Source organism: Chenopodium album, chromosome 24 (genome assembly GCF_948465745.1).
Source record: "Chenopodium album chromosome 24, dcCheAlbu1.1, whole genome shotgun sequence".
NCBI classification, from domain to species: Eukaryota; Viridiplantae; Streptophyta; class Magnoliopsida; order Caryophyllales; family Amaranthaceae; genus Chenopodium; species Chenopodium album.
The window spans coordinates 35160605-35181662 of NC_137857.1; the positions used below are offsets into that span (position 1 = coordinate 35160605).

The window sequence follows — 21058 nt, forward strand, 5'->3', positions numbered from 1 at the left end:
TGTACTCATATTTCTTTGTTTGTCTGAAATATAGAATGCTTGAATTTTTTACTACAGCGTGCACCAGTAAGATTACATAGGTAGTAGAAGTAAAGTTAGTGTAATTGAAGCATCAAGTATCTCCATGAATTCATACATTTTTGTATGTTATGGCTTAGTCCACATTTTTATGCAATAATTTTCTCCACTTCTTTCTATTGGTGCACAACTATAGATTATGTAGTGTAAAATGTAACTGACGTGATTTCAGATGGAGAGATGTAGTCATGTAGCCCTTAGCTAATCGTGTGATTTGTGTCTTGTGTTATTTTTCAAAATTTGAAGCTTACATCTCTTGTAGCATCAACATATACTTGTGATTTTTTTAGTCTAGCAAGAACTATAAGACTTTAATTACTCTGTTGATTGAAATCTCTGACGAAACTTCTGCATTTCCTTCAAACAATGCTTGTCATTTATCCCAGTTGATTGAAATTATGCAGCTATATTCTTACATTTTAGGTTAAGGCTTTGATTCACTGATAGGGTCTTTCAACCTTCACAATACTTAAATAATGATCGAATGAACCAATGTAATTGTACACTTCTCTTAATCTTCCTAAAATGCCTTAAAATGAACAAGGTTGTTTAAAAACTACACCTCTACAGCTAAATTTTAAAGCTGTTCTCAGTTGGCTGCTGTACTTCTTCCTCTGCATCACTTCTATGTACAGCCATAACTGTTCATAGCAACTAAATTGTAAGTCCATGTTTTTTTTGCTTTCATAGATTATATCAGAGTCATATGGACTAAAAAAACCGAAAATTTAATCATATAAACAGTTCATTATGATGTACAACTAATAGAAGCTTCAAGTAATAGTGTTGTACTATAGAAGGTAGATTTCTGTCATAGAAACCTCATTTATTGAACATGCATACATTCTTCTAGTAGATTGACTTGAGGTATTCCCTTGAGACGTCTCATTAGATGGTGTATGGCTTCAAGTGAAAAAAGCTGGTTGGGAAGGCACCTGGAGGGAAAGAGAAGAGCTACTTATTAGCATAAGCTCAACCAAAGACATAGTAGGTCTGTCTGCCATGTTATGCTGGACACACAGCAAGCCAATGTCTATGCATCTCAATATCTCTGTACTAAATGCAGGAGATAATGTAGGATCAACAAGATTCCAAGATTTCCCTTCTAGCCAATTTTTCCATGCCTGTGACACCGAAAATATATTGTTAGCTTACTTATTTTGTGTCATTAATCAATGCCTGTATCACCTGAATGCAAATAAGATGATCATGTCCACTTACAAAAGTAAGCAGATTTTCGGGATTTTCTCCAATTTGGAAAGAGCTAATCCTTTGGCCGCTTACAATCTCTAGGATAAGTACACCAAAACTGAAGACATCGGACTTTATTGAGACATGACCATGGAGCACATACTCGGGTGCCATATATCCACTGCCGAATAAACAAAGTGTCATGTCTCAAAGTTGAAAATGGATAACAAAATTGATCATATTTGCTTATAGATATTATTATAGTGATATAGTGATACTCACTAGGTTCAAAACAATCCTGCTTGCCACTGCTTGAGTCTGGTCAATGTTAAACAACCTTGCCAAGTTGCCATACCAAAATCTGCAATCTTTGGGTTGAATTCTGCATCAGTAGAACATTACCAGCTTTAAGGTCACGATGAATAATTCGCAGTCTAGAGTCTTAATGAAGGTAAAGAAGCCCTCTTGCAATGCCGTTAATGATTTTGTAACGTGTTTCCCATGGCATGGATTTACCATGTATAGGATCTGCATTTTAAGAAATGTCAGATTATTATGAGCAAAACATGCAGGAATGATCAGTACAAATTTTTTCCTACTAACCAAATAGGAAGTTGTCAAGGCTTTTGTTAATCACAAACTCGTAAATTAGAAGCATTTCATCTTCTTCCAAGCAGAATCCTAGAAGCCTCACTAGATTCCTATGCTGAAGCTTAGCTAATATCAGAATTTCATTCTTGAACTGTGCATCTCCTTGAACTGAATTCCTTGCTAATCTCTTTACTGCTATTTCTTGGTCATCAGGCAGCTTCCCCTTAAATAGAGAAGATGATTAATTAACTTTAGTTCAGAATTGATTATTTGATAGATTTTAGGAACTGATGTTACCTTACACACAGTACCACTTCCACCTTCTCCAAGATAATAATTATCAGAAAAGTCATCTGTTGCAACCTTGATGGTTCCAATACTGTATTGTAAAGACTGGAGAGTTTCAATTTCTTCTTCTATAAACAGTCACATATATAAAAGATTAAAGTTAAACTACCTAATTAAAATCAATTAAGTCAACAAAACCAAAATTTATAACTCTATAAAAAAGTAGTGTTCTGGCTTACTGTTAATTTTTGTGGTTGACTTTTTTAGCTTCTTCTTCCTTAGGGCATGCTTGGATTGGGGGTAATACATTAAGGGGGTAATAAAAGTCAAACTAAGCAAAATGAATGTGAAAATAGGGAAGAAGGAGATAGTGATGGTGTGATTGTAAGAAGATTATGTAGTGATGGTATGGTGTGAGGTGAAGAAAGAGGAATCAATACCCTCATTTTAGGGGTAATAGTTACACTAGGGGGAGGGTGGGTAACTATTACCCTCATTATGAGAGTAATAATTCCTCCATCTCTCTCTTTTCCTCATGGCACAACTAGTTTGTTTCATTTGTAAGCACCATGTCTCCTACAACAACACCTCTAATTACTTTTGTTTTTTCAAGTTTGACTTTTATTACCCCCTTAATGTTTTACCCCCAATCCAAGCATGCCCTTAGTAGGAGACTGATTGAGGCTATGATTATGATGAGTACTAGTGACCCAAGAATTGGGAGTGTTAAGGTATAGTGCTAATTGTGCATAATATAATATAATAAAAAATAAATAAAAAATAAATTATAATGTAATTTTATTTTTGTTGATATGATATATTTCTTATAATTTTACAATGCTTTTATAGATTAATTACATAAACACCGTTAACAGTTTACTTAAATTTTGAATGATTATTAAAGTGAAATCACTCGTAATATAGTTTTAACTTAAAATAGCTTGTTAATGCATTTTGGCCCAATTGGAACCGGGCTACGGATACACTTATAGCCCAGATAGGTCAAATTCTAATAATTTGACGGTTTACTCCCTTCGTTTTTTTTAAGTGCTATCTGGCATATGGTTCTGTAATGGTGACCTTATTAACGGAGTTTCTTCTTGTTCTGCTGCTTGAGACAGATGTAGTGTTCTCTTGGGAAGGGCCATTTGATTGAGAGATGCTCTCTATGAAGAATGCAGGTTGTAATGGCACTTGAAGGGAGAGAGACTGTCTACTTAGCATAAGATCAATCGATGACATCATTGGCCTGTCTACAGGGTTCTCTTGAACACACAATAAACCAATGTGGATGCATCTCAGTATGTCTGCTGAAACCTGTCGATAATGTAGTATCCACTACATTCCAAGGTGTGCCATCTACCCAATTCTTCCATGCCTATAAAAACAATTATATTTATATCAATCTATTTGAATTTAGTAATTAATCTTCTGGTCTTAAAACACTAATCACTTGTACTGTAAACAAACTTACATAGCTTAGAAGATTTTCGGGATTCTCTCCGTTTAAGAATGAGCTAATCCTTTGTCCACTTACAATCTCTAGGACGAGTACACCAAAGCTAAAGACATCGGTCTTCATTGATACTTGTCCATGGAGCACATAGTCAGGTGATATATATCCACTGAATAAAAGTATTTATCTCAAAATCCAACTGTTATAAGAACTGAATGTATGAACTGCAACCTGAATTTAGGTGAAGTTTAGGACACTTACTAGGTACCAACAATTCTGCTTGCCAATGTCTGAGTTTGATCAATGTTAAACAACCTAGCCATTCCGAAATCAGGAATCTTAGGTTTAAATTCTTCATCTAGAAGTACATTCCATGCTTTAAGGTCACGATGGATTATTCGTGTTCTTGACTCTTCATGGAGGTAGAGGAGCCCTCTGGCAATGCCATAAATAATTTTATAGCGTGTTTCCCACCTCATAGTCTCACGCTGCACAGGATCTACAGAAAAAAGTAGAAATTCAAGAACTTTAGATGTACTGTTTTAATTAGGTAAAGATCATACAAGTGTTATCTTGAGATTTAGTAATTTTATTGCTTACTGAATATAAAGTAATCGAGGCTTCTATTGGCAACAAACTCATAGATGAGAAGCATTTCTTCTTCTTGCAGGCAAAATCCTAGAAGCCTGACCAAGTCCTTGTGTTGGAGTTTGGCCAATATCAAAATTTCGTTTTTGAACTGTAAATCTCTGTGTGCTGAATTCTTTGATAACCTTTTCACTGCTATCTCTTGTCCATCAGAAAGCACACCCTGAAAAAGTAATTAAGAAAACACAATTAAAACACAGTACGAGTACTATTTTTCTTAGCAATCTTAAGATCTTACCCAAGATATATCTGACAAATTTATCGGTAAGTTGGATGAACAATTATAAAAGTTTTTATTTTTTGAACATTTGCTAAACTCTGTACTAATGGCATGTTAAAGGTAGTAGATTAGTACTCTGTCTGTCCCTTAATACAATGTTTCTTTCTCTTTATTATGTGAGTAATAGATGCTCAAAAGAGGCACTGTATTAAGGGACGGAGGGAGTAATGTTTAGTTGTCAAAAATGGGTTATTAAATGATCCCTTGAGCTTGTGAGAAGTTGTTCCATTGATTTGATTGATGATATAAAAAAGTAGGTAAACAACACAAGTAGCCGAATAAAAACTACTCTCTCCGTTCCCTTATGTTTTTTACGCTTGGAATTATGTGCGGTTATTTAGAAATTGTGTAAAATAGAGGTATATTGGAATATTTTAATGATTGAAAGTATAATTCTATTAATAAAAACAATATTGTAAGTGTGTGGTGAACAAAGTAGAGGAGAGAGGAGAGAAAGTAATAATGAATTATATAGAAAAATCATTAAAATAGTACAAAAACTACAATAACACATGCAAAAGTAAGGACTTTTGAGTATTAAAATTGCAAAACAATGTTTCCTAAAAAAAAAAAAAAAATGCAAAACAACGATAATTTTGTCCAAATTTTATGACTAAAAAAGGAAAGATACTAAATATAAAGAATAAAAATGAACACCTAGAATGGAGTCAAAAACAAATGGGAACGGTGGTAGTAACTTATTTTCTTAGAAAAGTTTATGAAATTATACCAATAGTGGCCTAGTGGGTGTACTCCATCAGTTACGATTTTTGGATAAGTGCTACATATATATATATATATATATGTATATATATATGTATATGTATATATATATGTATATGTATATATATATATATATAGGGTCAAATGAGAAGATCCTTAAAGTGAGAAGTTTTTATGTGCATAATTTTTGTACTGAATATGTATATTTTTCGAGCTAAATGTGCAAAACAAAATTTGACAGAAATTCAATGTGCATAAATTTTGAACATAATGTGCATATTTTCTGTTTTTCCAGAAAGTTCAAAATTATTATTAGTTCGAAAATCAATTTTGCACATTTAGTGAAAAAAATATGCACATTTAGTGAAAAACTTATGCACATTTTTTCCTTCTCATTCTTCTCATTTTAAGAAACTTCTCATTAGATCTCTACCCTATATATATATATCTGTACATATTACATATATATATAATATGTACATACACATATATGTATATATATTGGACTGCCAGTGTTAGTATTAATTAAGCTTAAATTCAATAATTACTCATTAATAATGACTTACTAGATTGATTATACATGTGATCAATATGTTCGTGTTACTTTCAATTTAATCATACAACTAAACTAAATTCTGCAAATAATACAAGTGAATTCTTGTTGGCATATGTAGCTTTAATTACCATACCTCTGCATCAGAAATTACTGAATGTCCGATATTTCCATGGCATAAAACTAGCCATAAAAGAACTTAATCGTGATCTGTTTCATAAGCTTTTACAGTACTATTATAACTTGTACCAAGTACTTAAGTTACTTTTCAACTTCATCATTTACAGGAAGTGGAAGCAATACTTCAGCAATTGAGGTACTTATCATAGTTCCAACAATCGTATTAATTGCTCTTGCAGTAGGCTCCATTTACTTGTGTCGACGAAGAATCATTAGGAAAAATATTGAAAGTTTAAGTAAGCAAAAGAATGTCTTCTCTGTTTAGAATCATCTTTTTTTTGAATTTAACTAGGACAATAATGATATATATCTTGTTATTATGATGCTGATCCTCTGCTTTTCTTAACGTATATATGATTCAGATAATGATAATGATGTAGAAAGCAGAAGTTATATGTCTCTACAATATGGTTTTGACACCATTAGAGTGGCAACAGATAAATTCTCAGATGCTAATAAACTTGGTCGAGGTGGATTTGGTATCGTTTACAAGGTACTTATAACATTCTAACTTTTAAGCATTAGAATTATTTGAGTAGTTTTTATATAGTGTATGTAATAAATTACTAAATTATACCTTAATTAAGTTTTATGGACCATTAAACTATATGTATGTGCTTGCTAAAACCAGGGAAAATTACCAAATGGACTAGAAATCGCCGTGAAGAGACTCTCAAGAGATTCAGGACAAGGTGACAGCGAGTTCAAAACTGAAGTTTTGTTAGTGGCTAAGCTTCAACACAGGAATCTTGTTAGGCTCCTTGGCTTCTGCTTAGAAAAAGAAGAAAGAATACTCATTTATGAATTTGTTCCCAACACTAGCCTCGATCACTTCTTGTTTGGTATGTTTGATTTTGTTTTTTTAAAGCATGAAATATATATGATGTGCATAAATTTGTGAAAAATTAATTGAACTTAGCTGTATGCTAACTCCATGAGTATTATTTGTGTGCAGATGTAAGCAGGCGATCTGTTTTAGATTGGCAAACCCGGTACAAGATTATAATTGGCATAGCTCGAGGAATCCTTTACCTTCATGAAGATTCTCGACTAAGAATTATCCATCGTGACCTTAAAGCCAGCAACATTCTTCTAGATGAAGATATGACTCCCAAGATTGCAGATTTTGGGATGGCAAGGCTATTTGGAGTTGACCAAACCCGAGGGGATACCAACAGAATCGTCGGTACCTAGTAAGTTTACCACTAAATTAAACTAATTAGGACAGTGTCCTATACTAATGTGATCATTTTTATCTATCAATCAATCAATTAATCAAAGCCTTAATCACATAAGTGAGGTCGGCTAATAGAACCAAATTTGATAATTCCGTGTAGTCATCGACATAAATCTTCCTCCTCCATTCCTTACGATCCAGTTATTCATCCTCATGCAAATCCATATACTTCATATCTTCCCTAACTCCTTCCAACCAAGTCATTTTTGGTCTCCCTCTCCCTCGTTTAATCCCTCCATGGTCCCACTCTTCCACTCTTTGAATCGGTGCACCCTTGGGTATCCGTTTTACATGCCCAAACCAACGCAGGCGATTTTCCCTTAATTTATCTGCAATGCCTGCCACATCTACTTTTTTACGAATAACCTCATTTCTGATTCTATCTTTTAGAGTGTTCCCACATATCTACCTTAACATGCGAATTTCTATAACCTCTATCTTTTTAATGTGATCATTTTTATGGACATCTAAAAAATGACACAAAACTATTAATTTTGGACAGAGTAGTTGGTAATCATCCTTTGCTTTGATATCACACATCTGATCATATGAATGAGAAAATCATGATAAGTATGATAGCCTAATATAATTAATCTCCATTATGCAGTGGATATATGGCACCAGAATATGTATTCCATGGATTCTTTTCTGTAAAATCAGATGTTTACAGCTTCGGCATACTAGCCTTAGAAGTTATCACAGGTCGAAAGAATTCAGGATTTCAAAATGGCGAACACACAGAGGATCTAGTAAGCTTTGTAAGTGGTCAAGCATAAATACATCATCTTTGATTATGTCTTTAAAATTACTCACTTTCAAGGCAAATTTCTATGTTGCATACTCCTGTAATATTGTCCTCCAACTAATCTATGTCACTTACATAATTTAATGTCTTTGCACAGGTATGGAGAAATTGGAGAGAAGGTACAGCAATATCTGTCATTGATCCAATATTATCAACGGCGTCTACAACTGATATAGTAAGATGCATACACATGGGCTTGTTATGCGTTCAAGAGAGTGTGGATGACCGTCCAACTATGTCATCTGTTGTGTTGATGCTCAGTAGCCGATCTCTCTCATTGCCGGTGCCTTCCCATCCTTCGTTCATCAGTGTTAATGCGACTATACACACTAACTCTGAGAGTTTGTCAACAAATGAGGTTTCGATTACTGATCTCCATCCACGTTAAACAGATTGTTCGTGAAGATCAAAGTCGTTTGATACCTCCTGTTGGATATTAGTTCAGTTTAGGATCGGATGATAGAGCAATTATTGGTTCATTCTAGTACAATCAAGATTATGTCAGGTATTTAAGGTGAATCGGCCAACAATCAGTGACGCAATTCATGATCGTGCAATGAAAAACTTAGCTTGCATGTTTTTGAATCAACCAACTTTAAATAAATTTGTTAGTCTTTTGAGCATAAATTACATTAGGACAAGTTCGCTCTACAATATCAAGTATTTTTTTTTTTTCTTTATATGAGAAAATGAATAAAGCTTATTATTATCCATTTATTACAAATAAGCGAGCTGTATGTGAGTTTTGTGAATTACTCAAATGAACTGAGGGTCTGTTTCCATTGAATGAACTCAGCTGAACTAAGCTGAACTGAATTGAACTGAACTGAAATGAATATTTTATAAGAGAAGAAAATTAAAAGTTAAACTAAACTGAATTTCAACGTATGAGTACAGGCCCTGATTTTGGTAAAATTTATTCCTTAAGAGGAAAATTAGTCAAGTGAAAGAGGTCTAACTAATATGAGATTTAACTCATTCAAGATTTCAAGGTGCAAGAAAAAACCTCACGTGTCAATGCATTATAAATTTGGAGTACCAAAAAGTAAGAAGACCACTTAAAATTAAGCCTAGAATTGGTAAATTAAAGCATCCCAAAATATATATATATATATATATATATATATATATATATATATATATATATATATATATATATATATATATATAATTCAACATCATAGTTAAAAAAAAAAATATCATAACTGTTTGCTAGACCTCTCTCTAAAACCCACCAATAGGAAGCCCCCCCCCCCCCCTTCTCTCAAAATCTACTAGAAAAAAAAATGAGGGGAAAAAAATTACCTGAAGTTCAGGTAACTAGTTAAATATGATCGGTAGAAGTAAATATATGGTAAACTTAGGATTATTCGAGGTTAATTGAAAGATTGGGTTAAACTAGAAGAACGGGGCAAAGGTTGGATTATTCTTGTGAAATTTTCGTTTTCAATATTTATACTTAACGTGTCATAAAAATATTAATTTTGAGGGCCCTAGTCTGATTAGGCCCAGGGCAGTCGCCTCTCAAAACAATCCTTTAGGGTATGACCTTATCTCCACTAGAAATACTTTTTTTTTTTTTATTGAGGGGAAAAAAAACCTTATTCTCACCCCCTCACTTTTAAAGTGTCTAACCACAAAATAATAGATTAAAAACTATAAACATTGTGGTTTGGTCGATGTCCTTTATACTTTAATAAAAAAATTAATTAAATATACTTTATCTTTTATTATTCCCCTTTCCAGGTTCAAACATGGTATTTCACCCATTTTTATTGTAAGTTTATGATATAAAAAATCTTGTAAATACCCCTTCGAGATTAAAACCTTGTAATTAGTAATATTAATTACAATACAATCTATACTATATATTAAAAGGCGTTCCTTTTAAAGGAACAGTGCCACGTGGCACTCTTCAACTCTATACTATATATTAAAAGGCGTTCCTTCACAATGCCACGTCAGCGACACATAAGCTTGCGACTTCATTTAACAAATTTAATAAAATATGGTTATATCTAGATTCGAACCCCCAATCTCAAACAAATAAATGCTACACATTTACCATCTCAACCAACTTCTATTAGTGTTATAAATTTCACATATTTAATGTTATATATTCCTTTTATATTAGAGGTTATTTAATATATTTATTTTTCACAAAATTAGAAAATAAATACATATGAAGAAAAAAATCGAGACAACACCCAAATCACACACTAGCTATACAACAATTAAACATAATTATCAAATTAAAGAAGTACAAATTAGCAATCCGGAGCATCGCCCGGGACACACACTAGTTTTGTTAGTTAAATAGCTACGAGGTATGCACTTATAGCATTTATTAACTGTTTAAATACCTTTAATTTCATAATAATGTAACATCTTGAATTTCTCAAATTTTAAAAATACTCATCAATACGAATCTTAAAATCATCTCATTTGCTATTTATAAATTATTACTATTATTAATTTTTTTTTTGTTCAAATTGAAATTAAATTAGATTTGATTAATGGGATGGATTGGCCAAATTTTTTTTTCTAAGATAATGGGCTTGATCATAATTTTGGGCCTCGGAGTTTTGGATTTTTCAAGCCAAATTCGGATCAGGCCTCAGAATACATCGGGTATTATGGGCACTACGGGCCACTTAGTCGGGTCGGAATGGAATTTATTTATTATTATTATTATTATTATTATTATTATTATTATTATTATTATTATTATTATTGTTTTGTGTTCATCCCTTCAATCAACATCACAAACAACTGTGTAACAATCGTTGACTTTTTATGGCCGCCGGGTTCCTGAAGATCATTTTCAGCAGTAATATTCAGGTATCAAATTCCCATATTCTCCTATTTTTTTTGTATTTTAATATGAATTATCAGTGGAATTTCGCAGTTATTATAGTTTATTATTGAACTTGGATGATTTTAATTGTTTCTGTAGATACTCCTAATAAGTTCATTATTAATCAAATTGTAATCGTTTTAATGAATTGAAATCATTGATTTAGTCCAATAAAAAGAATTGGGTTTTGTTGGATTATTGTTATGTAATCATAGGGCTAATAAGTTCATTATTAATCATATTGCTGGGATTCAATTGATTATGAAAATTAGCTTATGAAATTAACATTTTTTCCATTATAGTTATGTAATTATAGGGCTAATTAAACTTGGGAGTATTTGCAAGTTTCCACTTTTGGATAGATTCTTTCTTAGGAAGCAGAAATTCCATTGTTAAGGACAGAATAGTGTGATTGATTTGAGTGTAGGTTGTGTAAGTTGGTGGGAGGCAATGAAACTCTTTGATGCACATTGTCACCTTCAAGACCCCAGAATTTTAAGCCTCGCCCCACGATTAATCAATTCGTCTCTTGAATCCGGCATTGATTATTTTGTGGTTAATGGGGTTTCGGAGAAGGACTGGGATTTAGTTCAGCAGATGAGTGAGTCATATCCATCTGTTGTTCCTTCTTTTGGTGTTCATCCGTGGTTTGTTCCTGAGAGGACGGCAGACTGTTTTACCGTTTTGAGACAGTATTTTGAGTCAACACCCTGTGCTGCTGTTGGGGAGATTGGTCTTGATAAAGGGTTCAAAGGGAAAGAGATTGATTTTGATGTTCAGGTTGAAGTGTTTAAGAAACAACTAGAATTAGCGTAACAGCTGAAAAGACCGGCTTCTGTTCATTGTGTTTGTGCCTTTGGTGAGATTCTTGATGTGATGAAGGAAGTTGGGCCGTTTCCTGATGGAATAATTCTTCACTCTTATTTAGGGTCTGCTGAGATGGTTCCTGAATTAGCAAGGCTTGGTGCTTATTTTTCGTTCTCTGGACATCTTATGCCAATGGAATCACAAAAGGCAAGGAAAATGCTGAAAGCAGTGCCTTTTGATAGAATACTGCTCGAGACTGATGCCCCGGATGCCTTGCCTAAGTTCAATTTGGGTGATTTGTATGTGGTGGAAGGTGATCCTTCCCTTCCTCCTGAACTTCAGACACTAGAAGAGAATCCACATTTAAGGGATAACTGTGACATATCAGAAGCTGAAAACGAAGCACAAGAATTGCCAAAAGGAATGTTGAATCATCCAGCTAATATTCATAATGTTCTGACCTATGTGGCTTCTCTGCTTGAGATAAGTAAAGAAGAACTTGCACAAACAAGCTACTCAAATGCAGTTCGCCTGTTCTCTTATGAAGGATCTAAAGTACTGTAAGAAGGTTAGTTTTTTTTAGTCTGTGTTGTTACAAGGCTTTCTGCATTATTTTCTTAAATAATTTTCATTCTGTGAACAAATGGTGCATGATTTTGGAAATCAAAACATAAATCAGGATACCCATGTCTTCATAGCTTTCTTTGTTATAACATAAATGCTTTGAATCGAAGGTCTTTTTAATATCAAGGTCCATGTTGCTTTACAGTTTTGCTCAAAGTGTACTTGTATTTCTTAGTTTGTTTGAAATTTAAAATGCTTGAATTTTTTTTACTATAGCGTGCACCAGTAAGATTACATAGGTAGTTGAGGTAAACTTAGTGTAAACGAAGCATCAAGTGTCTCTATGAATTCATATATTCTGGTATGTTATGGTGCACTATAGATTATGTAGTTGAAAATGTAACTGACGTAGTTGCAGATGGAGATCAGAGATGTAGTCATAGGCAAGCTAATCATGTGCTTTGTGTTCTTGTGTTATTTCTCAAAAATGGAAGCTTACATCTCTGGTAGCATCAAAATATACTTGTGCTTTATTTTAGTCTAGCATAACTATAGGACTTTAATTACTCTGTTGATTGAAATCTCTGATGAAACTTCTGCATTTCCTTCAAACAATGTTTCTCATTTATCCCAGTTGATTACATTTCAGGTTAAGGATTCGATTAACTGAATGGGTCTTTCAACCTTCACAATACTTAAATAATGATCAAATGAACCAATGCATTTGTACACTTCACTTAATCTTCCTAAAATGCCTTAAAATGAAGAAGGTTGTTTAAATACTACACCTCAGCAGTTAAATTTTAAAGCTGAATAAGCTGAATAGAACCTGTTCCCAGTTGGCTGCTGTACTTCCTTCCTCTGCATAACTTCTATGTACAGCCATAACTGTTCATTGCAACTTTATTAAAAGTCCCTGCTTTCTTGCTCTCATAGATTATATCAGAGTTGTATGGACTAAAAAACTGAAACTTTAATCATATAAATAGTATATTATGATGTACAACTATTAGAAGCTTCAAGTAGTAGTACTGTACTATCGAGGGTAGATTTCTGTCATAGAAACCTCATTTATCGAACATGCAGACATTCTTCTAGTAGATTGACCTGAGGTATTCCCTTGAGGTGGCGCATTAGATTGTGTATGGCTTCGAGTGAAAAAAGCTGGTTGTGAAGGCACCTGAAGAGAAAGAGAAGAGCTACTTAGCATAAGCTCAACCAAAGACATAGTAGGTCTGTCTGCCATGTTATGCTGGACACACAGCAAACCAATGTGTATGCATCTCAAGATCTCTGTACTAAATGCAGCAGATAATGTAGGATCAACAAGATTCCAAGCTTTCCCTTCTAGCCAATTTTTCCATGCCTGTGACACCGAAAATATATTGTTAGCTTACTTATCTTGTGTCATTAATCCATGCCTGTATCACCTGAATGCAACTAAAGTGATCATGTCCACTTACAAAAGTAAGCAGATTTTCGGGATTTTCTCCAATTTGGAAAGACCTAATCCTTTGACCGCTTACAATCTCTAGGATAAGTACACCAAAACTGAAGACATCGGACTTCATTGAGACATGACCATGGAGCACATACTCAGGTGCCATATATCCACTGCCAAAACCACAAAATGTCATGTCTCAAAGTTGAAAATGGATAACAAAATCGATCATATGTGCATATAGATATTATTATAGTGATACTCACTAGGTTCCAACAATCCTGCTTGCTACTGCTTGAGTCTGGTCAATGTTAAACAACCTTGCCATACCAAAATCTGCAATCTTTGGGTTGAATTCTGCATCTAGTAGAACATTATCAGCTTTAAGGTCACGATGAATAACTCGCAGTCTAGAGTCATCATGAAGGTAAAGAAGCCCTCTTGCAATGCCGTTAATGATTTTGTAACGCGTTTCCCATGGCATAGATTTACCTTGCATAGGATCTGCATTTTAGAAATGTCAGATAATTATGAGCAAAACATGCAGGAAAGATTGGTACGAATTTTTTATTACGAACCAAATAGGAAGTTGTTAAGGCTTTTGTTGGTCACAAACTCGTAAATTAGAAGCATTTCATCTTCTTCCAAGCAGAATCCTAGGAGCCTCACTAGATTCCTATGCTGAAGCTTAGCTAATAACAGAATTTCGTTCTTGAACTGTATATCTCCTTGAACTGAATTCCTTGCTAGCCTCTTTACTGCTATTTCTTGGTGATCAGGTAGCTTCCCCTTAAATAGAGAAGATGATTAATTAACTTTAGTTCAGAATTGATTATTTGATAGATTTTAGGAACTGATGCTACCTTATAAACGGTACCAAATCCACCTTCTCCAAGATAATTATTAGCCGAAAAATCATCTGTTGCAACCTTGATGGTTCCAATACTGTATTCCAAGGACTGGAGAGTTTCAATTTCTTCTTCTATTAACACACATATATAAAAGGTTAACGTTAAACTACATAATTAAAAACAATTAAGTCAACAAAACCAAATTATATTACTTCATAAAAAAGTAGTGTTCTGGCTTACTGTTAATTTTTGTGGTTGACTTTTTTAGCTTCTTCTTCATTAGTATGAAACCGATTGAGGCTATGATTATGATGAGTACTAGTGACCCAAGGATTGGGAGAACGATGGAAATGGTGGTATGAGACTTTTTGCTCCTTTTAACTACAGGAGAAATAGAGTAAACCCATGTTTTCAATGTCAGATAAGTCCCAGAAATCTGAAGACATTCAGAACCTAAAATATAAATAACTTGAATAAAATAACAGTTGATTCAAAACTTTTGCGTATTCTGTACCTTTTGCAGTAGTACTTCTGTTTGATACAGATGATGGTGGTAGCAGCGAGGGTGGTGCTGACGGAGGACCTACATCAGTTACATTACCATAAAAACTGTAGATTTCATACCGAAGATTGCAGCTGGGCGTTATCACTCTTGCTCCTGCAGCTGTAAATGTCGGTGTAACAAACCACTTTGGAAAGAAACTGAAAAGATCCTGTACACACACGACACAATCATTCCTAGACAAATCAGGAGAACACTGCACAAGCCCATACATTGTTTCATTTGTACCAGTAAGATTAGTCTGTCCAGAAGCAGATTTCAGTTCAGAATTTCCTAAAGAAGCCTGATTCTGCAAGTTCTTCATTAGGGCAGTAAGTGTTTTGTTGAACCCCATGATATCAGAAACATTATGATTATTCCATAGACTCCATAACGGCCTATCTCTTACAACGTGAAAAGTAGCGTTGTTTGAGTAAAAGATTATGCAGCGATCGGAGTACCCAAATGCCTGTGATTGATTCGGACAGACCAATGGGAGACTGGCAGCCGAATCACGCATACAAAGGCGACAAGTATTCACCGGGACATCTCCCCTACAGAGGACCATAGCTTCAACTTTGTCGGGCTTTTGCCCCACGGTGAGGTTGTAGTAGCCATTTGTCACTTGAGTGGTTGAAAGAGAGTTGAGGACTGTTTTGAGATTGGATTGGTAAGTGCTGTTCGGGGTGTAGTAACTGGTGTTTCCACATAGGCTTCCGAGGAATTGGTACTGGGCAGATGTTTTGGGAAGCAATGAAATGAAGATGAATTGAAGGACTAATAAGAAGAGTGGTGTTAGAAAATCCATAGCTTTAATTTAGTTTAAGCTAGAGAATAGAGATTGTATATCAAAGTGACCAACAATATGAAGACTTATGGATTGACTGAATTATCTAAGGCACCTTAATCAAATTGTATTATATATTTTTTTTCAATATATGTGCTAATTTGCTCATACTTCCTGTTTATATATGTGGTGCTAAGTGAAAAGTCAGTAGAGGCTGCTATCTTCTGTTTACAATTAGCATGTAGGGCCATGCATTCTCATTCAATGTATGTGATTTGTGTTAATACTCGGCATTTTCCGTTTTGAGTAACATATACTCCGTAATATGCACATGGTAGAATTTTAAACATCAGATCTTATTTTTCTAATATTTAATTTATTCCATTGACTTTTGACTAAAATAGACTGAGGTTGTGTTCTCCGATTATTCCCTCCGTCCCCGAAAGAACGACTCAGTTGGCCTAATTTTAGTCTAAAAAAGAATGACCCATTTACATTAAAATAACTACCAATTTGCAATAATATTTGTGCATAATTAGCTTCCCCATACTAAAATTTGATTTTCCATGTAATTTTAATACTTTTTCTCTCTATTTTTTTTATAAATCCCATGTAAATTTATATTTTTAATATACTTTTACTTCTATTTATTTAACTTTAATTTCTTAATACCCGCGTAATCAACCAAATGGGTCGTTCTTTCAGGGAAGGAGGGAGAATATAAAGTAGTGGTAGGAATAAAATAAATTTCAGCAACAAGTTGATGTTAGTAATTACTTCGTATTTATTAAAGACATATAGACAAAGATTGAAAACAGCCCAAGTGTAAGAAAACCACAGGATTGCAAATGCGAGTTGAGTAAGAGACTGTCTATTTTGAATAGTTTTATCCACTCAAGACGGCATTGAATCTAGAAAATATTCTTAGGAAAAATAAATTAGAAAACAATTCTATGCTTTGTGGCCCAATTGGAACCGGGCTGGATATTTTGTAGCCCAGATAGGTCCAATTCAAATAATTTCACCGTTTACTCCCTTCGTTTTTTTTACGTGCTATCTGGGGTATGGTTCTGTTATGGTGACCTCATTAACGGAGTTTCTTCTTGTTCTGCTGCTTGATTGAGAGATGCTCTCTATGAAGAATGCAGGTTGTAATGGCATTTGAAGGGAGAGAGACTGTCTACTTAGCATAAGATCAATCGACGACATTGTTGGCCTGTCTACAGGGTTCTCTTGAACACACAATAAACCAATGTGGATGCATCTCAGTATGTCTGTGCTGAAACCAGCTGATAAAGTAGTATCAACGACATTCCAAGGTGTGCCATCTACCCAATTCTTCCAAGCCTATAAAAAAAAAACATTATGTGAATTTATTTGTTACTATTGCATTTAGAAATTACTCTTCAGATTTAGAAATTACTCTTCAGGTCTAAAAACACTAGTCACTTGTACTATAAACAAACTTACATAGCTAAGAAGATTTTCGGGATTTTCTCCATTAAAGAATGAACTAATCCTTTGTCCGCTTACAATCTCTAGGATGAGTACACCAAAGCTAAAGACATCGCTCTTCATTGATACTTGTCCATGGAGCACATACTCAGGTGACATATATCCACTGAACAAAAGTATTGTATCTCAAAAATCAACTGTGATAAGAACAGAATGAACTGCAACCTGAATTTACTATTTAGGTGGAAATTTAGGACACTTACTAGGTACCAACAATTCTGCTAGCCAATGTCTGAGTTTGATCAATGTTAAACAACCTAGCCATACCAAAATCTGCAATTTTAGGATTAAATTCCTCATCTAAAAGTACATTCCCTGCTTTAAGGTCACGATGGATGATTCGTGTTGTTGACTCTTCATGAAGGTAGAGGAGCCCTCTAGCAATGCCATAGATAATTTTATAGCGTGTTCCCCACCTCATAGTCTCGCGCTGCACAGGATCTACCAAAAAAAGATTAAATTCTAAAACTTAAGATTTACTGTTTTAATTAGGTAAAGATCATGCAAGTGTTAATTGAGTTTTTAGTGTTTTTATTGCTTACTGAATATAAAGTAATCGAGGCTTCTGTTGGCAACAAACTCATAGATGAGAAGCATTTCTTCTTCTTGCAGGCAAAATCCTAGTAGCCTGACCAAATTCTTGTGTTGGAGTTTGGCCAATATCAAAATTTAGTTTTTGAACTGTAAATCTCTGTGTGCTGAATTCTTTGTTAGCCTTTTCACTGCTAGCTCTTGTCCATCAGAAAGCACACCCTGAAATTGTAAATAAGAAAACACAATTAAATCACAATTTTATTATTTTTTCTCTTAGCAATCTTAAGCTCTTAATCAAGATATATCTGACAAATTTATCAGTATGTCGGATGAACAATTACCATATAAACAACGCCAAATCCACCTTCTCCGAGCTTATTTTCCTCTGAAAAATCCCCTGTCGCATGTTTGATAGTCCCCAAACTGAATTGCAAAGACTGAAGGGTCTCAATTTCATCTTCTGCACTTATCATAAATGGATATAATTAGGTACCTTATCTTGAAATTGTACTTGTAAGTACATTGCTAATAATGAGGAGCTTCTTATTAGATTTCAGAGCTTACTGTTGAATTTCAGCATCCAGGCCTTTCTCAACTTCTTCTTCCTTAATGTGATGCAGAGGACAACAGCAATAATCATTGTTGTTGCGACAACGATTGGGACAGCAATAACACTAGGATTAAGAGATTTCTTTCTTCTCATTACTACAAAGAACATCAGAGATAATATCCCATGTCAGAAGAACAACATAGGTAACTACACAATTTACCCAGTCTAGCAGAGTAGACGATCTAAATTGTCTAAATTAGACCTGCCCCATATTCAGTTTTCCACAAATGACTCAAATCAAACTAACCAAAATCAAAGGACTTGTTTGTTACCTCAACTCAATATATACCCACCAACAATCCAACAAACACTTTCAGAATGTAAAACAAGACAATTTTTATATTTACCTGCAGTAGATGTTGAATTATTATGGCTTGGTGGCGAGGGAGGTCCTGGTGACGGTGGTAGTGGTGGCGGAGTTAGATCAGGCACAGTCCTAGTAAAATTGAAGAGCTCATACTGAACAAAGCAGCTCGGTATGACAATTGTTACCCCTGAAGCTGTATAAGAAGGCTGAATACAACATGTTGGGAGAATTGAAAGAGATCCTTGAATACATTGTATGCAGGCCAGCCTTGACAAATCCGGAGTACACTGTACAAGCCCGTATATTTTCTGACCTCCACCTCCAGTAAGACTAACTCCTCCAGTAGCATATTTCAGCTCAGAATTACCTGAAGCAGCTCGATTCTGCAACGAGTTCATTAGAGAATAGAGTGTTTGGTTAAACCCAATAACACCAGTCACATTATCACTAGTTGTCAGATACCATTGTCGCTCATTCTGCACAATACCATATATAGCGCGATTTGATATAAATATTTTGCAGTATAAACTGTAACCAAATGCCTCTTTTTGGTTAGGACAAGTCTGAGTGATTGAACTCGCAGAGTCTCTTACACAAACCTGGCATGTTCCTAGAGGAACATCACCTCTGCATACGACTAAAGAGTTTACTCTGTCTGGACCTTGTCCAGCAGTGAAGTTATAGAAACCATAGGTGATTCGAGTGTCCGTAGCAAGGGAGTTTAGGACTGTTCTAAGGTTTGATTGGTAAGTGCTGTTGGGTGCATAAGTGGCGTCGCCACACCAAGTGTGGCGGAATGAAAATTGAGCTGAAGCTAATTCCGGAATTCTTAGAGCGAGAACGAAACAAAGTAGCAAGTAAAATATGTTTGATGACTCCATTCCTTTGAGTTGTAAGGTAAGAATAGAAAATATGAGCAAAAGAAAGGTGGAGTTTGGTATAATATAGTTTTAATTGAAAAGAAGTTAATTTTGCACAATTTGACTATTAGTACAGTTGTTTAAAGCTAGTTTTCAATCAATAAGCCAAAATTCTATGTGCCATTCAATATTTTATGATGTATCTGCAATCAGTAGTCAGTAGGGTAGGGGTTGCTTTGTCAAGTGGGAAATTAAATTGGATTTTTCCTTTTTTTTTTTTTTTTTAATTATAATGTTGTAATTTTATTTTTATGTTTTAGATTTCGTATCTTGATGCTTGATACAGAAATAGAACAGTGGGTGTAAAAGTAGAGTAATAACGTACTCTATAATTGACTTTCCCCTGTTTTTTTTATTCTCTTATTTTTTTTTTGTTACACTATTTTTGGAATGATTTAGAGTTAATTACTTACTTTCGAATTAATCTTTGATAATATCACGGAGGACCAGATGTTGATAGAGATACAAAGTGTATTGACATATCATTTAGTGCCATTGTTTAGCATGAGAAGAACATCAGTCATGACTCATGAGGCATCTCATCAGATTCGTGCTATTGCAAATCTTCAAAATATTAATATTATTGAATTTTAAATTAAAGATTAAAGACGTTGAAGGTTGAATTTTATGTTGACAGGAAATTTCATGGGTGATTGAACTAGCAGAGTCTCTTACACAAACCTGGCATGTTCCTAGAGGAACATCGCCTCTGCATATGACTAAAGAATTTACTCTATCCGGACCTTGTCATGCAGTGAAGTTGTAGAAACCATAGGTTATTCGAGTGTCCGTAGCAAGGGAGTTTAGGACTGCTCTAAGGTTGGATTGGTAAGTGCTGTTAGGTGCGTAAGTAGCATCGCTGCACCAACTGTGGCGGAAAGAAAATTGTGCTGAAGTCAATTCCGGAACCCATACAGTACGTGAGAATGAAACAAACTAACAATTAAAAGTCAATCCCGGAACCCATACAGTACGTGAGAATGAAACAAACTACGAGTAACAAGTAAAAGTCAATTCCGGAACCCATACAGTACGTGAGAATCAAACAAACTAACGAGTAAAATAATATGTTTGATGACTCCATTTCTTTGAGCTGTAAGAGAATAATAGTTTTTTTTTTTTTTTTTTTTTTTTTTTTGAACTAAAGAAATGTGGAGTTTTTGTAGGGCAGGGGTTGCTTTCATGCTTTGTTAAGTGGGAAATTAAATAGGACTTTTCCTTCTTCTTTATCTTTTTTTTTTTTAATTTTTTTTTTTTATCAAGTTGGTTATATTTTATCATGTTGATAATTGTT

General features: G+C 34.3%; 2 protein-coding genes, 1 long non-coding RNA gene and 3 pseudogenes across 4 annotated transcripts; 3 read left to right on the forward strand and 3 right to left on the reverse strand.

Moving 5' to 3' along the window:
* Positions 1 to 983: 983 nt before the first annotated feature.
* On the reverse strand, positions 984 to 2186 carry LOC145610962 (cysteine-rich receptor-like protein kinase 26 pseudogene; annotated as a pseudogene).
* An 891-nt stretch (positions 2187 to 3077) lies between these two features.
* LOC145611104 (uncharacterized) lies at positions 3078 to 5120 on the forward strand. The gene is made up of 2 exons (XR_014106331.1): positions 3078 to 3498; positions 3695 to 5120. It is a non-coding gene; the product is annotated as an uncharacterized LOC145611104 (long non-coding RNA).
* A 973-nt stretch (positions 5121 to 6093) lies between these two features.
* On the forward strand, positions 6094 to 8745 carry LOC145611100 (cysteine-rich receptor-like protein kinase 10). The gene is made up of 6 exons (XM_081666340.1): positions 6094 to 6224; positions 6351 to 6481; positions 6620 to 6830; positions 6944 to 7181; positions 7833 to 7983; positions 8128 to 8745. Exons 2-6 carry the CDS (start codon positions 6383 to 6385, stop codon positions 8416 to 8418), a joined length of 990 nt encoding a protein of 329 aa, XP_081522466.1. The 5' UTR covers positions 6094 to 6224; positions 6351 to 6382; the 3' UTR covers positions 8419 to 8745.
* A 2521-nt stretch (positions 8746 to 11266) lies between these two features.
* LOC145611101 (uncharacterized) lies at positions 11267 to 12282 on the forward strand (annotated as a pseudogene).
* Positions 12283 to 12829: 547 nt separating this feature from the next.
* LOC145611092 (cysteine-rich receptor-like protein kinase 7) lies at positions 12830 to 16008 on the reverse strand. Its single transcript, XM_081666335.1, has 7 exons — positions 15065 to 16008; positions 14791 to 14931; positions 14563 to 14681; positions 14278 to 14488; positions 13966 to 14203; positions 13722 to 13872; positions 12830 to 13624 (listed from the first exon to the last, which is right to left on the reverse strand). The coding sequence occupies exons 1-7, from the start codon at positions 15897 to 15899 to the stop codon at positions 13295 to 13297; spliced, it is 2025 nt and encodes a 674-aa protein (XP_081522461.1). The 5' UTR covers positions 15900 to 16008; the 3' UTR covers positions 12830 to 13294.
* Positions 16009 to 16660: 652 nt separating this feature from the next.
* LOC145611098 (cysteine-rich receptor-like protein kinase 10) lies at positions 16661 to 19728 on the reverse strand (annotated as a pseudogene). Its single transcript, XR_014106329.1, has 7 exons — positions 18885 to 19728; positions 18492 to 18632; positions 18269 to 18387; positions 17936 to 18146; positions 17597 to 17834; positions 17349 to 17499; positions 16661 to 17225 (listed from the first exon to the last, which is right to left on the reverse strand). The product of XR_014106329.1 is annotated as a cysteine-rich receptor-like protein kinase 10 (transcript).
* Positions 19729 to 21058: the final 1330 nt, after the last annotated feature.